Source organism: Anguilla rostrata, chromosome 11 (genome assembly GCF_018555375.3).
Source record: "Anguilla rostrata isolate EN2019 chromosome 11, ASM1855537v3, whole genome shotgun sequence".
Lineage (NCBI taxonomy): Eukaryota > Metazoa > Chordata > Actinopteri > Anguilliformes > Anguillidae > Anguilla > Anguilla rostrata.
The window spans coordinates 8,348,996-8,365,865 of NC_057943.1; the positions used below are offsets into that span (position 1 = coordinate 8,348,996).

A 16,870-nucleotide genomic window follows, 5' to 3' on the forward strand; every position below is an offset into this window, starting at 1 on the left:
TTTTATTCCTGTGCCAAAAAAAGAATAAATCTAAATCATAGAACTCTCCAGAAGAGTCCCACTAATGACAGCTTTAAAAAAAAGGACAAAATAACTAACGCAAAATAACTAATCCCAAATGCTTTTTTGTTTATTTTTCCACTATATCTTCACAAGAAATAAAGCCTTAATTCAGTGATATTATAAAGTACTGAGTACTACTGAAATGTAGAAACCAGCAGGTGGACATTTCCCACGAAAAGAAGGAGAGGAACACGGACATTTTAACAAAAGTTTGCATCTGTGTGCGAGCCAAACCGACCAGCACCCGTCCCAGTCCGGCCCTTTCCGCGGGAAGGGGGAGAAATGGCGGTTTAAATCCGCCTCGTGCTCTCTGAATAGGGTCTCTCGCACCCTCTCCCAAAAACAAGGCGTAGGATTCCTTCCCATCTGCATGGCTCTGCGAGTGCTGGTCACTGATTGGTCAACGTTCTCGTGAACACACGGGTTCCAGTCTCCACTGCTCAGGGAGTGGGCGGGGCTGGCGGGCGGGTGGGCGGGAGGGAGGGAGGGATAGGGCCAGAGCAACCGCGTTTCTGTGCAGATTCCATTTCTGTCCAGTCAGTCTGCTCAAAATTCCCAAATCCGGAATAAAGGGGCCGGATCCGGATCAGAACTTGAGGCTGAACCCCGGCCCGGCCGCGGAAGCTCCCTGGTTTGTGGTGGTCAGATGAAAACCCGTGTCCTTCAAGTCGTCATCACCCTATCAGAACACACGAGGACGCGTCCACGTTAGCTGGCTTTAAAGGCTAGCAATCATACGCAAAATAAGAAGGTAGAGGCACCACAAAGCAAAAAAAAAACCATAGTATTACAATAAAACATAAGAAGCATTAGAACCATATCTTCTCAGTCTTAAAAAAAGAGAAGTGTTTTGAGTATTTGACTCTATTAATGAATAAGAATAAGATGTACTGGATGCCCGTGTCCTGTTTGCTCAGGCTAAGTTTAAGTTTGAGACGCAAGCGAGCGAATAGGGACGCGGGACGTGCAGGGAAGGGTCCAGACGCAGGACTCACCAGCTGGCTGTACCCCAGACCGCCCTCTGGGGGGCGCGGGCTGGTACCCCGTTTCACTCTCTGCTGCTCGCTCTTGGCCGGCCACGTGGGGAACATGGAGGGGTCGATGGGCAGGGGGGTCTCCCGAAAATACTCGTGCTTCAGGGCCTCCTCTGCCGTGATCCTCTTGCTGGGACAGTAGGTGAGGAACCTTTGGGACAGGAGAGACGGAAGGGGTGTTCAGGTTTGGCGGTTCACCCTCACACACACACACACACGACAATGTTCAGGGTTCAGATGGCATTTATTAACCAATTTTCTCTTTGCTACCCTAATTTTGAACGGGCCATCATGGTCTTGCTGCAGCGGTCACGGCAACCTCTGTTGTGGATTTGGGAAAACGCAGACAAGTGTGCATTTTTCTACGCGTGCGACGTCAGCCATCGGTTCTGACCACAACGCAGTGCGCAAGTTGGGCTCGTGCCGATATGAGTCGGTGGAAAACGTTTCATGGGCGGGGGGGGGGGGGGGAGTCACACGCAAGCGGAGAAACACTGTCAGCTTAACCGAGAGAAAACCCCCGCATGCCCGGCCAATGTTAGAGCCGTTAAAAAGTGAAGACGTGCTTTTGAATAAAAATCCTGTCTAGGAAGATCGGGTTTATTCAGATTTTACGTGCTATGGAAAACCAAACACTACTGACACAGAGGTCATAATACTTGGGGCGAGCACTCCTCTTGAGAGGAACTTGTATAACAATGGAAATTTTGCTTCATAAATCGCATAAACCAACCGAAAATCGAGCAAATGCGTGCACAGTGCAAAAATCCAAGCGTTTCGGCAACGCTGAATGTTCCACACGCGGAAGGCCTGTGGGAACCCAACGCCCAGCTGCCTCTCTCCCCAAACTGCTCCGGACAGCTGTTGCTGAGACGGCGGTTGCCGAGACGACGGTTGCATAGCGCGCCGAGCCAAACCCGACGGATGCTCCACCCAGCCGAAACGGCGCTCGCTGGCTCCCCCGCCGGGCCGGTTCAAACGGGGCGCGGGAACGGCGCACGGGGGCTCGAGGCCGCCCCCCGCCCGGAAGCCACCGTTCACCCGCCGTCGGCCCGCCGAGGCCGTGGCCTCCGCGGTCCCGAGCGACAGGGTTCGATTCGGCTCGCCGCAGGGCCCGGGGCTGCACCAGAGCGCGACATTGGCAGCGTGACCGCGATGTCCGCCAGCCCGGCCGGCTCCGCACCGCACAGGGGGAACCCCAAAACCGCAGACTGCCCCCCCCCCACTGGGCTCACGACTCTCTGGCTGCTGTCCACGGCGTCAGGGCTGGACTCAATATCAGGACTGATAGGACACACATGGGAGGCCCACTGTGGAGCTTAGGCCTCCCATTCACACGCTGGGACAAACAACCCCAGCGTCTGGGTCACTGAACACGTGCATGTATTTTTGGTCCTACCACTACAGTGCTTTCAATCAGGTTTCAGCAGGTCACCAAGTTATTTATTTATCCTAGTTATCTAAGGTCAAAAAGCAGGCCTCTTATTTGCTGAATGCTATACACATGATCAAAATGAACCCGTTCACTGGCCTGATGTTGATGTTGACAGCAGTAGGATTCACCGAAGACAATGTGACACAGTCCCCAACATCAACTGAACAGTAACCAACTCCTGCTTAGAGCAGAGGAAGCATCCCTTTTCCCCTGTCTTCTCCAGATATAGAGGTCAGTGTCTTTTCTGAGCTAATATTTGCGGGAAGGGGAGCGAGGTCGTCTGTGACATTTAACACTGGGCTGCTGAGAGACTGGGGACAAGCACAGCCTGTCACTGCACAGCACCTCACACACCGCAAAAACCCCCACATCACAGCAGAGTCAATAACCCTGTCACCAGGCACATTCACCCCCTAAAAAGAGTGGGCCTTTTTTTGGAATGTCTGTTCAAATTTCCATATGTCAGCATTCTAGAACTGGTAGGCTTGCTTTCAGTCACCAGCAGTGAATGTTACATCAGCATTAGAATGTTCAGTTATGAGCATTCTTATCACGCATTTGTGAACTTACACGGTAAAGGGTTAAGAACATTCTGACTTTCAGCCACGAAAGTAACTATGAAAAAACATACACTCCCCCCCCCAACCTCAGATTTATTCAGGTGCAGCTGTACACCCAAACCCCATATTTATGGCTTCCCGAGGAGATACCGGGGCTGAGAATTTATACTAGAGGAACCTCCCCATATATGTAGGTATGCGATAGTGAGGTCGCCGCGGAGACGTACTTGTTCATGAGGTCAAAGCCCTGGTCGGACAGGAGCGCCCCAAAGCGCTTGCGCAGGTTGTTGTAGGGGTACTCCGTGAAGGTCATCTTCTTCACTGCAGGCAGCTCGTTGTAACCTGGCCAGATCTTTTCACTGGGCGATCCCAAATCCTGGCGTGGGGAGAGAGAGAGACAGCCACAAACGCCCTGGGTCAGAGGTCTCATAAGTATTTTTCTCATGATCTGACAGAATTCTGCTGAGGAGATGTACACTTCTATGATCCAAAGAAAACTGAGAACCGAATAATGTTCAAATGCCTACGTACTGTGGCTAACATCTTTGCAAAAACCCTTACTGTTTCTCTGCTTTCATAACTAGCAATCGTACAAAACACTGACACCTAGTGTTCACAAATGTTGTTACACCTCACTCGTGCGCAACCACAAGAGCTCAACAGGTACCTTAAAAATCTTGTTTATTTGGTCAATTTCGGACTTTCCGGGGAAGAGAGGCTTCTGGGTCAGGAGCTCTCCAAATATGCAGCCGACGGACCACATGTCCACAGCTGTGGAGTACTCCTGTGTGGAGGGGGGGGAAAGGGATTTAAAATCAAAACTTCCTCTTGAGGTTCTGAGGTCTGGTACAGGCTGCCAGGGGGGAGACGTGTTAACAGGCGGTGTTTATAAGCGGAGGTTTAGCAGCCGAGCTCCGCAGCAGCTGCTCCCTCCAGCCTCCAGAGAGCCGGCGCTGGGCGGGCCGGGCGCTAGCGGGCCGGGCGCTAACGAGCCTCACCTTGGCCCCGAGCAGCAGGTCCGGGGACCGGTACCACAGCGTCACCACCACCGGCGTGTAGGGCTTGAGAGGGGAACCGTACTCGCGGGCCAGGCCGAAATCTCCCACCTGCGGGAGGACGGGGCACAACGGCACCACTCCATTAAAATCAATCATCCTCTAATGACTTTAATGAAGTAGATAAGTATTAACACTGAAAACCCCGCCCCCCACGCTGCAGCCAGCTCATCAGGGAGAGATGACGGTCTGCTTTGGAAAACCTTACGCTGATGGCCAGGAAGTGCCAGTGTTCTGGACACAGCTTGTGTGGGATGTAATTGGGACTAAGGAACATTCAGTTTCCATAAAATGCAAAAACCGACCAAAAATCAACCTTCACCATTACAGGCGACTGCATGAGAGGCCAAGTCTCACGAATGCCAAATTTGGACATGACAGTGGAGCGAGACTGACCAATTAGCCCTAAACAAACACCAGAAAGAGACAGCACACAGAGCGCTTGGGCTGCACACGGCTCCGGCTCTCCACCTTCAGAATGCCCTTGTGGCTCAGCAGGAGGTTGGAGGTCTTCAGGTCACGGTGGAGGATCCAGTTGTCATGGAGATGGCGCACTCCCCTAAGCAGCTGGATCATCAGCGTCTTCACCTCACCTGGAGGGAGAGGGGGGGGAGGGAGAGGGACAGAGTGAGAGAGTGAAAGTGAAAGAGAGAAGGAGAGTGAGAACGTGGAAAAGCAAAATAGAGACATGGGAGAGTCGAAGTGGGAAACAAAGAGGGAAGAAAAAAATTGAATAAGAAAACAGCATGAGGAGGATGAGTATGAGAGAACGACAGATTGCAGAAAGAGTGATGGCGACAGCAAGTGACTGATAGACTGTGTGTGAGGCACTGTGACTGACACTGTGACTGCGTCAGACACACTGACTGAGACCGTGTGAGGGACACTGACTGACAGACTGAGAGGCATGGTGATGGACCAACTGTGTGTGAGGCACTGTGACTGACAGACTGTGTGTGAGGCACTGTGATTGACAGACTGTGTGAGAGGCACTGTGACTGACAGATTGTGAGGCACTGTGAATGACAGACTGTGAGGCACTGTGAATGACAGACTGTGTGAGAGGCACTGTGACTGTGTGAGAGGCACTGTGACTGACAGACTGTGAGGCACTGTGAATGACAGACTGTGAGGCACTGTGACTGTGTGAGAGGCACTGTGACTGACAGACTTGCTCACCTGGCAGGAAGGGCTGCTTCATGGTCTCCATCAGGCTCTTCAGGTCATGCTCCACGTAATTCATCACAATGTAGATCTTATCCATGTTACTGCCAACCACAATCTCCTAAACATGGCGGGGAAGAAGAGGCACTTCCGTCAGCTTACAGCCTGCGGGTTAAACTGCCTGAGTGTCTGCCAGAGCATTAACATCGGCAGGGCCCTCTTACCCCCCCAAACTCACCCTGACTGTGACAATGTTGGGGTGCTGTGCTTTCAGGATGGTGTTGATCTCTCTCAGGGAGGTGATGGGAAAGCCCTCTTTCTCCTTCTCCATCTTCAGCCTCTTCAGGGCCACAATCTCGTCTGAGACGCAGGGGAACAGCAGCAGTCTGCGTTTGAGACTCAACTCCAATCGCGAAAATGAAAAAGCGGTTTTTGAAAATACACAAGATGGCGCTGCATACCCGTCTTTTTGTCCTTGGCTCGGTACACCACCCCGTAAGTGCCTTCCTCTATCCGGTTCAAACACTGGAACTCCTCCACGCTGCGGCATCCCTGAAAGAGATACAGGCACGTCAGGAAATGAATAACTCTCCGAGGGTAGAATCAGAGTCCTCTGGTCATTCCTTCAGAGCAGGGGTTGCCAGCCCTGTTCCTGGAGAGACAAAGCATGTCCTGTCCACAAGAAACCAGCTGAGATGAGTTAATGTTGTAAATAACAGCAGCTTTAATTGACCAATTCAGTGTTAAGTAAATAAAACCAGCCGACCATACAGGGCCAGGGCTGCCTGGCATAAGAAACCCCCCCCCCCACACCTCCCCCACCACGCTGCACTTCCTGGTCACGTCACCCATCTCTTTTGGAGTGTCCCACTGCAGTCAGGGCAGCAGATACCCTGTCTATCTCCAGACACAGACTGAAGACCCACTCTCTTCAGATAGCACCATGGGTCCCCTGACCCCCTACCTATCATCTTTCTTTTTGCATTTCTATTTGGCATAGTAATGGTATAGGTATAGTTAGAAAAAATCGGCTAGCTGTATAGTAGCATTTACTTTTGCATGTGCCACTAATTCCACTCATTTCTGGTTTGGTGGGCTAACTTCACATTTACGGATTATAAATGGGTTTGCAGGGCAATATCAACAGTACGTCTGTATTCCTGAGACAAACACAGTGTCAGGAGCTCTGGATAAGGCTGTACACTGAACGTGATGTCATGTAAAGCAGCAGCAGCAGGCACACCTGGAGCGCAGGCAGGTATTTGGGCAGCTCCTTCTTCAGCTCCACGGGGGACATGACGGGCGAATCCGGGATGTACTTGTCATCGGGGGTGGGGGAGCGCGAGTGGGACGGGGGCGTGGGCTCGCCCTCCTCCACCTCTTCGGGCTCCTCCTCCTCCTCCTCCACGCTGTCCTCCGTGTCGTGATCGAAGCGCGACTCGGGCACTGTGCCGGAAAGAGGAAAAACCGAAGATCTCCTAAGAGGCGACCCCTCCAGCAGCACACCAGCTTAGTCTTATATTATTCTCTCTCTATAGTCTTACACAGGTATGGGGCATGCTGCCCCGCCAAAGGTGTAATTTGGTGGGATGGCATACCTGCCATCCCGATATTCCACTCTCTCTATAGTCTTATATTCTGCTCTCTCTAGTTGGCTTGTTTTCTGTTGAACCTGTGTTGCACTCTAAAAAATTATTTAGAAATTATCGAATGGGTATACTGCCCAGCGCTAGCTTTAGCTCATAACGGATATGGTTATGATGAGGACAGGGAAAAACTGATACACAATCAGCACCCTGAGCTGAAAACTACAGCAGGATTTACAGCGAGAGAGATTCATTTGGTTAGAAGGAAATGCTGACAGCAGTTTTCCAATGTGGAGTTGCCATGCCTACCGGGAGGAATGTGGTTTCCGTTCTCCGCCTCCTCCTCATACTCCTCAGACTGCTCTTCCTCACTCACTTCATCTGAATGAAAAGAATGGTGTGAATGACCGGATCGCTGCTCACCCTCTGGAGCACCTGCACACAGAGAACACACAGGCTCACCTGTGCACTGAGAGAACACACAGGCTCACCTGTGCACTGTGAGAACACACAGGCTCACCTGTGCACTGAGAGAACACACGGGTTCACCTGTGCACTGAGAGAACACACGGGCTCACCTGTGCACTGAGAGAACACACAGGCTCACCTGGCACGTGAAGAACACAGGCTCACCTGTGCACTGAGAGAACACACAGGATCACCTGTGCACTGAGAGAACACACAGGCTCACCTGTGCACTGTGAGAACACACAGGCTCACCTGTGCACTGAGAGAACACACGGTCTCACCTGTGCACTGAGAGAACACACGGTCTCACCTGTGCACTGAGAGAACACACAGGTTCACCTGTGCACTGAGAGAACACACGGGCTCACCTGTGCACTGTGAGAACACACAGGCTCACCTGCGCACCGTGAGAACACAGGCTCACCTGTGCACTGAGAGAACACACAGGCTCACCTGTGCACTGAGAGAACACACAGGCTCACCTGTGCACTGTGAGAACACACAGGCTCACCTGTGCACTGAGAGAACACACAGGCACACCTGTGCACTGAGGAGAGACACGGCTCACCTGTGCCTGGGCCACGCTCACCTCTCACTCGTGTCAACGCTCACCTGTGCACTGAGAGAACACACAGGCACACCTGTGCACTGAGAGAACACACAGGCTCACCTGTGCACTGAGAGAACACACAGGCTCACCTGTGCACTGTGAGAACACACAGGCTCACCTGCGCTCTGTTCAGAGCCTGCCGAGTTGGAGCCGGACTCCTCCTCCTCTCCCTCGCTCTGGCTGCTCGTCTCTTCCTCCTCCTCCTCTTCCTCAGACCCTGACCCTGATCCTGGATGGGAGAGACAGTCCAACCACTTCACACCAGTGTCTTTACCCATTTACCCAGTCCACTTCCTCAGCATGAACATTATGGAAGACCAACAGCCTCCAAGTCTCTGCACGCATCTTCCTAAGCTTTATGTGCACCACCTTTGCTGTCCCATTCTGGGTGTTTCCATGGTTACCGTGGTTAAAGAGTGTAAGGTCCTGGGCGTACCTGAGGAAGACTCTGCCGTGCTGGTCTTCCTCTCGTTGTCGCTGATGTCCTGCAGGTCAGAGAGCAGGTCCCTGTCCTCGGGCTTCTCATCCCGCACCGCTGGAAAACACCACACCTTTACCCACAATGCCCTGCACTGTCAAAAACACCACACACCTTTACCCACAATGCCCTACGCTGTCACAAACACCACACACCTTTACCACAATGCCCTACGCTGTCACAAACACCACACACCTTTACCCACAATGCCCTACGCTGTCACAAACACCACACACCTTTACCCACAATGCCCTGCGCTGTCAAAAACACCACAGATCTTTACCCACAATGCCCTGCACTGTCAAAAACACCACAGTCCTTTACCCACAATGACCTACGCTGTCAAAAACACCACACACCTTTACCCACAATGCCCTACGCTGTCACAATCACCACACACCTTTATCCACAATGCCCTACGCTGTCGCAAACACCACAGTCCTTTACCCACAATGCCCTGCGCTGTCACAAAAAACACCACAGTCCTTTACCCACAATGCCCTACGCTGTCAAAAACACCACAGACCTTTACTGCGCCGGTACAGAAAAAAACAGACCTTCACTCCTACCCACCACATGTCAACTCAACAACCAGCCAGCTTCTTTATTTTACCCATTTCTCCATTTCATGTACAGATATATTTTACGGAATGAATGAGTGCACAGGTGAATGAGACTCAGAGAGCGAGAGCTGCAGTGAGATGTGGGTCTACTTCCACACAGACGGCAGGTAAGCCTGGTAACCCTTAGACTTACAGACTTTGCGGTAACATTTCTATGTAGCTCTAACAAACAGAAGACGTTGCATTCTGTAGAACACCAGGAGGGTGTTCCTAGGAGACTGACGCTAGGGGGCGCCAGACCGTCGGCTCCCTCACCCATGCGGCGGGGCTCGGCCTGTTCGGGCTTGCTCTCGCGGGGGGGCCGGAGGGGGCTGCGGCTGCGGTGGCTCTGTTTGGGCTTCTCCCCGTAGTCGTCCAGCTGCCCCCGGTGGTGGGACGGCACTGCGGGGCGGGACACGCACGCGAGACATTAACACCGGGAGGTCTGTAACTGAGCCAGGTACAGCGGCCAGGTGCTCACAGAAAGCAGAAACACTGAGGAGCTGCGCCTGAAACACTGATCCCAGTACAGCCTCATACTTACAATCAACAACTAAACAGGGGTAACGCACAACACAGCAAATGACTGACGCAAGGTCAGTGTCCGTTTCCATATATAAGTCCAGTTATTAGAGTACCGCATCCAATACAGCACTGTATGATATAGACAGTGCTGAAAGAGTATAATCAGCAACAAAAACGAAATACTTCAGATGAATCATGAACCTAAGTGGACGTACCTCAGAATTTTTATTTTATTATTATTTTTTTTTTAACTGTTTTTAATGCTTCTTTCCCCTGTTTCCACCCCCAAATCATCACAGTCAATCATGCCCATGCAGTGATGTTTACGGCTATGTCTGCTTTCAGTTCAGGAGAGCAGATTAGCATAAGCCCAAACGCAGGAATGCTAGATAAAGTCCAAACAGTAGGGAAAACAGGGGAGCCGGGATTGGGCAGAAAAACCTGTTTGGGTAAAACGGGCCTAAGTTCCCCAGCCTCTGACCTTCTCTGCGCGCCTCCCTCTCTTTCCGCCTCTCCTCGGCCCTCCTCTCTCGCTCCTTCTGCTCCCTCTGCTCCTTCTGCTGCTGCTCGCGGAGCTTCCGTTCCCGCTCCCTCTGTCGCTCCAGCTGTTCCAGGCGGTCCCTGCGTCCCGGGGGAGGAAAGGGGAAGTGTGTTTAGCAGTTTACCACACGCCAGGCACACACAGGCACTACAAACACTGAAAAACACAGACAAGCATCCCCAACACAGGCCATCAACAGCAATCACCAAACAGCTACGCACACGACAATACACGTTTGTAGTACAAGTGTACACACACCACTCACAATCTGGTACGCATTCATGCAAACATATTAAAAGTACGATTCCACACTGAGGCAAGATGGCTTCAAAGGGGGGGAAAGTATATTCCCTCTCAATTCACATTACCCTCCAGGTAAAGGAACGCAATGTTGCACATCAAACACATTTTAAGATTCAAGGGTTCCTTTAAAGGGACAAAGAAAAAAAAGGGGGTGGCACAGCTGGAGAAGGCTGGCAGAACACTCAGTACAGAGAGCCCACAGACAGGAACCACAGAGTACTGCGTCCCACACACAGGCTCAGGCTCAGACACGCACACGCACGCACGGGCACACACATACATGCTCAAACACACACACACGGACACGAACAACACACGCACGCGCATGCGCGCACACACACACACGCACATGCACACACAGGCACTACAAACACTGAAAAACACACACGTGCACGAACAACACACGCGCACACACACACGCACATGCACACACAGGCACTACAAACACTGAAAAACACATACATGCTCAAATTCACACAAATACACCACATGCTAAACTAGGCACACAAAAGTAAACAAAGCAACACACACAAAAATTGTCCCTCCATTTCCCTGGACGTCATCTCTATGGCCTGTGTTGAGTCCAGGGAATCATTTTAGTTTCCTTCCCCCATATCAATTTCAACTGGGTTTTCCGCCTTAATTTAGAAAATTACCTCTGCAAATGGCCCCTTGTTGTGTGCTGCGTCTCTGTAAGTGATGCTCTAAAGGATAAATGAAATAAATGACTGACAGACTGATCGACCAGTCCTGCGGGAGCACCCTCGCTGAGGGGGGGGGGGGTGTGTGGTCACCTCTCCATGCGGGAGTGGGCCCGGGCCAGCTCCCTGCGCTTCTGCCTCTCCCAGTCCCGCCGGGCCTTGTCCTGCTCCTCCCTCTGCCTCTTCCTGCGCTCGTTCTCCCTCTCCTTCTCCTTGTCCTTGTCCTTCGAGCGAATGTGCTTTCCTGTCGACCGAACCAGAGCAACACCCGTTAGACTGACGGCATGACAGGGTCGTGCAATATGACAGGGATCTAACCCCTCTGAAGAGTACATTCACAGGAATGGAATGTCAGTGTTCTAGAACTCTGCTGCTGTAGTTACCAGCAGTGATTGTGACATCAGCATTAGAATGTTCAGTTACGTACATTCTAATCATGCATCGGTGATTTTACACCGTAAAGGCTAAAGGAAGAGGAACCGTGCGGCCCCCCGAGGTCACCTCCTTCTGCCGAGTGGCTGCGGCGACGCCTCTTGTCCTTTCTCCTCTCCTCTTTCCTGTGGTGCGATTTCTCTTTTCTTGCCATTTGCTGGGGGGGCTTGATAGCGAGGGACTCGTCCTCTTCCCCTCTGGAAGACACAGAGCAGGAGGAGACGATGGCGGCCTCTGCTGGCTCGGAGGCAGACCGCCGGTGGGCGGGCCCGGGGTGGGGGTGGTACCTGTCTTCCGTGGAGTCCTCCCGCAGGTAAGGGGAGTTACGGATCGTTATTTCCATCCTGTGATCCCGCAGCTCTCCTTCCTCCAGAGTGTCCCGCTTGGTGTCCCGTTCATCCGTCTGGGGGGAGGCGCACAGCGCAAACGAGGTCAGGCGAGAGAGGAAACCGGGTCGTGGGGAGCGTCCAATCAGAGAACTGCTTCGCGCGCACACCTCACAAACAAATAGTTATTTAACATGTGATGGTGAATCACTTGAAGAATGCTAATTATAATCAATATTGACAAAGAGCACAATAAAATATTCAAGTATAATTCATCAATAACAGAGCCCAGTGGGATAAATTGCACTCTATCAGAGTAAAGTAGAGTTAGTTTTAGAGTTTATTTAAAACTGAAGTTTTTTTTTTGCCATGAGCTTGAGCACAGCTCCGACCGGCAGACTGCAGGACTCACAGCTTTCTGGCGTTTGGGGTCGGCCTTCTCTTCCAGCTCTTTTCTGCGTTTTTTTTCTTGGAGAATCTCGTCCAGTGTTTTAACTTTCCAGGTGTCCTTTTCGTCCCCCATCAGCGCCAAGTGACCACCAACTGCAAAACAAAGAGAGGGAGAGAGCGGATCAGTTCAAATTTCCCAGCCGACAGAATAACTTTCTCAATTGCACATGGTGTGTGGTGTGTGTCTATTTTATTTAAGCAATAAAAATTTCTTATATCTATATCATGTAGAGAAAAAACATCTCTTGTAGGATTATGAAGCATCAAAGCCATCAGACCATAACAGAATTCATATCAGCTAAAATCAATACACGTTTGTAGTACAAGTGTACACACACCACTCACAATCTGGTACGCATTCATGCAAACATATTAAAAGTACGATTCAATACTGAGGCAAGATGGCTTCAAAGGGAGGAAAAGTATATTCCCTCTCAATTCACATTACCCTCCAGGTAAAGGAACGCAATGTTGCACATCAAACACATTTTAAGGTTCAAGGGTTCCTTTAAAGGGACAAAGAAAAAAAAGGGGGTGGTGCTAAAATAAACCTATGACCACCCTTTTATTTCTCCAGTTACCTGAGACGTGCTCGGTATCCTATCCATAGTCAGTACCTTCACACTTTCACTGGATAAAATAAACACACAAGTAAAAACACCAACCCAAAAATTAAACCATGAACATGAGTAAGAAGCAAATAAACCACATAATGAGCATCCATACAAATGTATCGCTGTGTGCACATGATGTATTTCAGAGAGAAAATAAATCATGTAGAATTGGGACAGATTTTTTGTCTAAGATTTATCATTCATCACTGCCTGTGGCATGCTCAAGAGAATTTGACTGCCGCGTAAACACTACATCACATTCCAATTCAGACAGATAAGGGGCAGAAAGTCAAATGTAGTTTTAAAAAAAAACTAAACCAAAAAGGACTTTCATAGTAATCGAGAGAACCACATCTTTGTGTCAACAGTATGGCTGACACTTGGACAGTCAGTCTCAGGTGTTCAATCAGTTATTAAAGGCTGTATGATATATGGTAAACCACTACAGACTGTAAATAACAGGCCATGACCTAGGAGACCAACGACAACTTGCCAAAATAAAGACCTAAAGATGATTCAATAATCTGGTCCATTTTGGACTGCCTAATAAACAGAAGGTCACAACATGCCCTGTAGCAGTAGCTCTGGGGGGTAGCCTATTTCACGAAGCAGGGTAACTGCACTGAGTAAAACCCGGAACAGCTCTTGTTACTTCAGCTCACGTTCCAGATTTGGGAGGGTTCCGCGTTTCACTCAGTGCAGTTATCCAGCCAACTCAGAAATCCTGCTTTCGTGAAACAGGGCCCTGGGCAGGAGATGGACCCAAACGCACTGTCCGCTGTCCACAGCACCAAAGAGGGGCTCTAGTCTGTGCTCACCAGCATTCATTGCTGAAACAGAAGGTTGTGTTGCAATCTGCGTAGCACAGCCCTCTTTGGTGATGCATGACATTTGTGTGCACACTACCATAAATGACATCAGAATATGTGGACATAGATGCCTGCTATTCTACAACCAACCAATGGAGAGGAGGGCCAACAAGCAGCAATGCTACTTGTAGCAACTCGGGGCTAGCTGCCAGCACAGTGCTACTCCAATGCATCCTGAAATCTCCCTCGCCAACCTTCTGGCAGGCTCACAGTGAAAAGATTATATTCCAGCCAAAACAATGCAATCTTATTCTCATGCTGCTGGGCTAACAATGACAGCACTGCAATAAGAATGTGAATTATTCCATAGATGCCCTACTCTCCAGGCTTGTTAGCCATGTGAACATGACTTTCATCAAAGTTTCAAAGACATTGAAAAGGTCAATTCCTAGACAGGCTCTGCAAGAATAATAGGACATCTTTTCAGATGATACAAAGCAAATGTACAACTTATTTTGCTTCCAATAGTGGCAACAGACACTACAAATGTGTGAATGCAACAGCAGACCACCAGCTGATGACAAATAATGATGCTTAGAGGAGTTCTGACAATGCATGCCAGTCAAAGAGACTGTTGATGTGATTTGTTCAAATTGAGCACCCAAGACTTTTAATTTGCAGTCGTTTAGAAGGAGCTCTCATCAAGAGCGACTTAAAATGTAAACACAGTGATCGCAAAGAACAGGGATCGAATTGCAGGTTACTGAACGTAACATTAGCTGGTCTGCAAAAAGTGTAAGCAAGGATAAACAAGCCTGATAAACAAATAAGCCAATTACAAGAAAAGTACACCACGTCAGTTGGTTACCTAGTTATCTAGCCACGACTTTCAATTTGAGCCGTTAATAAATGTGTGTACCAATCATGTAGCTATGCATCTAGTAAACTGTTAGTTGAAATGAAAGGTTCAAAACGAGTTATATCATTGGCTAGCTAGCCAGCTGTCATCAAACTCGTGGTCCCACCGAACGCTTGCGCCAATGTTTTTCCTCACATTTCGGTGAATTTCATGAAGATCGAAAAATAGACGAATTAATGTGTGTTGCTCACTATAAACCATGTAGCTGCTATGACTGTCAAAATATACGTTAGAGTCAATTTAATGTCTCACAAAGAAACATGGATTGACGTAAGTTAAACGTGCTTCGTTCAAAACAAAGCAGGCCGCCTTTTTTTCAAAGGACCACGATGGAAGTTAGCTAGCTAGCCATCTACCATTAATGATGAAATCTATAATTGTTTGATCTGATTCACGGGCAGAACCTTGTGTTCTAATTACTATAACATTGATACATAGTTCGAAAATGACTGAGGTAGATTGCACACTTTTCAAGCTTTAAATTTAGCTTAGCTGGTACTAGCTAGCTGGCGCTAAATGAAATGTCGCTAGCTAGCTAGTAGGGACGCTGAAAACAATTAATAAACAACATTCTTACTACATTTCTTTATTTTTAACCATCGGATTACACTTTTTGCAGACGATATATCTAATGCTCCACGATTATATACAAAAATTAATGTTTTGACTAACCTGAAATATGCTCCACGCAATTGGAACACACCGTCGCCGGAAAAATAAAACACTTCCTGTCGACGCTTCAATCAGACGTAATTTCCTGCCTGGTGTTCTTGTCGAAGTTCTGTTGTGGTCCTATAAAGAAATTCCTGAAGGGCTTATTCACAATATTTTGTAATGCGATCAATACGTTAGATTATAAACGTATGGTCGGCCGAATGGATATTGATGATTCAAGGTGTAAAAACATATTAGAGAAGCCTTTTACAATAGATGGAGGGCAACACATGTTGTACTTATTGTAATTTGTTGATTGAAAACATAGACTGAAAGAAGACCTGTCAATTTACCTTACAAATTCTGTTAACCAAATAAGGCCAGAGACGTGCATTTAAAAATAATACACAATATTTCTCCCACAAATACATTTATATCTAAATTTACAAATGTATAGAAAAACTGCTCTTTTTGTGATTCTGACACAGAAAATGTCATCTCTTCTGGTCCTGTATTGTAACTACAATGTTCTGGGAGGATCTCTCGGCCTGCCTCATAAGAATTCCCATTTTAAAGGGCCTTTAATTATATATAACATTTGTTATTTTAAATCTAAGGATAACAAGTTAGTTAGTTAGGTACTGATGGGAAAAGGTTTACATTCGCAAATGCAAATTTGGGGAGAAAGAAGCCATTATTCGAAGCTTCCCTTTGCAAATTCAAATTAGACTCAAAAACTAGTAGGAAAAGTAAAAACAGTAAAGTACTGTAAGGTTTTTTATTTTATTTTTTTTTAAATACGATGAATAGATATTTCATGATATTTCTGTATATTTTGCATAGCTTTTCTTTTTTTTTTGTTGTTGATATCAGTTTCTGTATTGGCATTCCTGCCTGGATTCCTGGAATACATACTGAAGTTTTATATGTGGAATTTTATATGGGGTATGTCTAACAGTTCACTGTTATGACACTAACTGAAAATGCATTGGAGTCAAAGTTCTGCATCAATCTCATCAGCAAAGCTTCAAAGGTCACTTTTTCTAGTAAATAAGTGGCAGGGAGTTATCTACAGAGCATACAAATGTCTATGGAGCTATCCAGACCACATGTAGTCACTATCAGCATGTAACGATTTTAACATTTCAGCCCCTCTGGTTGTAAGTTGCAGTTATTTATTTTTTGCAAATTCAGTTTTGTAATGACAAAGAAAACACATTACTTTTTAGCTGATTAGCCGATTTGAAAGGCGACCCGTATGCGCTCATACATTGTCCTGATGCAAGGTTAATCGTCTTGATTGTACCCATGTCCTTCTGGTGTGGCCAAAGCCAAATCCCCAAAGAAGTGGACAATAGCATTCAGTCTAAACTAATCAATACAAGCACTCTGATGCAGGGATCAGTGATGGTCACAAATCAGATTAGCCTATTCTCACTGGTGTGAAGTGAAACTAATAATAATTACAACAACAACAATAATACCATGAGAAATGTCAATAAACTCCATTTCATTTTCAATCAATTAAAAGTAAATGTGTT

General features: G+C 48.2%; 1 protein-coding gene across 2 annotated transcripts; it reads right to left on the minus strand.

Moving 5' to 3' along the window:
• Nucleotides 1–109: 109 nt before the first annotated feature.
• Nucleotides 110–15,500, minus strand: cdk11b (cyclin dependent kinase 11B). Of its 2 annotated transcripts, XM_064300867.1 has the most exons (21): nucleotides 15,348–15,452; nucleotides 12,915–12,963; nucleotides 12,296–12,426; nucleotides 11,845–11,960; nucleotides 11,627–11,754; nucleotides 11,219–11,369; nucleotides 10,062–10,201; nucleotides 9,332–9,457; nucleotides 8,412–8,510; nucleotides 8,094–8,204; nucleotides 7,207–7,278; nucleotides 6,555–6,757; nucleotides 5,773–5,863; nucleotides 5,550–5,671; nucleotides 5,327–5,432; nucleotides 4,619–4,740; nucleotides 4,091–4,198; nucleotides 3,760–3,876; nucleotides 3,320–3,468; nucleotides 1,059–1,248; nucleotides 110–742 (listed from the first exon to the last, which is right to left on the minus strand). In XM_064300867.1, exons 3-21 carry the CDS (start codon nucleotides 12,404–12,406, stop codon nucleotides 650–652), a joined length of 2,355 nt encoding a protein of 784 aa, XP_064156937.1. In that variant the 5' UTR covers nucleotides 12,407–12,426; nucleotides 12,915–12,963; nucleotides 15,348–15,452; the 3' UTR covers nucleotides 110–649. The 2 variants fall into 2 exon arrangements, with proteins under 2 accessions (XP_064156937.1, XP_064156936.1); XM_064300866.1 differs by lacking the exon at nucleotides 12,915–12,963 and having other exon boundaries at nucleotides 15,348–15,500.
• Nucleotides 15,501–16,870: the final 1,370 nt, after the last annotated feature.

What these genes read in the sequence shown, in the direction of transcription:
- cdk11b (XM_064300866.1), bottom strand. Translation starts at nt 12,406, where the DNA reads ATGGGGGACGAAAAGGACACCTGGAAAGTTAAAACACTGGACGAGATT. An exon ending in GAGGACTCCACGGAAGACAG is followed by an intron (nt 11,755 to 11,844) that starts GTACCACCCCCA and finishes TGTGTCTTCCAG; the next exon opens with AGGGGAAGAGGACGAGTCCC. An exon ending in ACCTGCTGCTCGGGGCCAAG is followed by an intron (nt 3,877 to 4,090) that starts GTGAGGCTCGTT and finishes CCCTCCACACAG; the next exon opens with GAGTACTCCACAGCTGTGGA.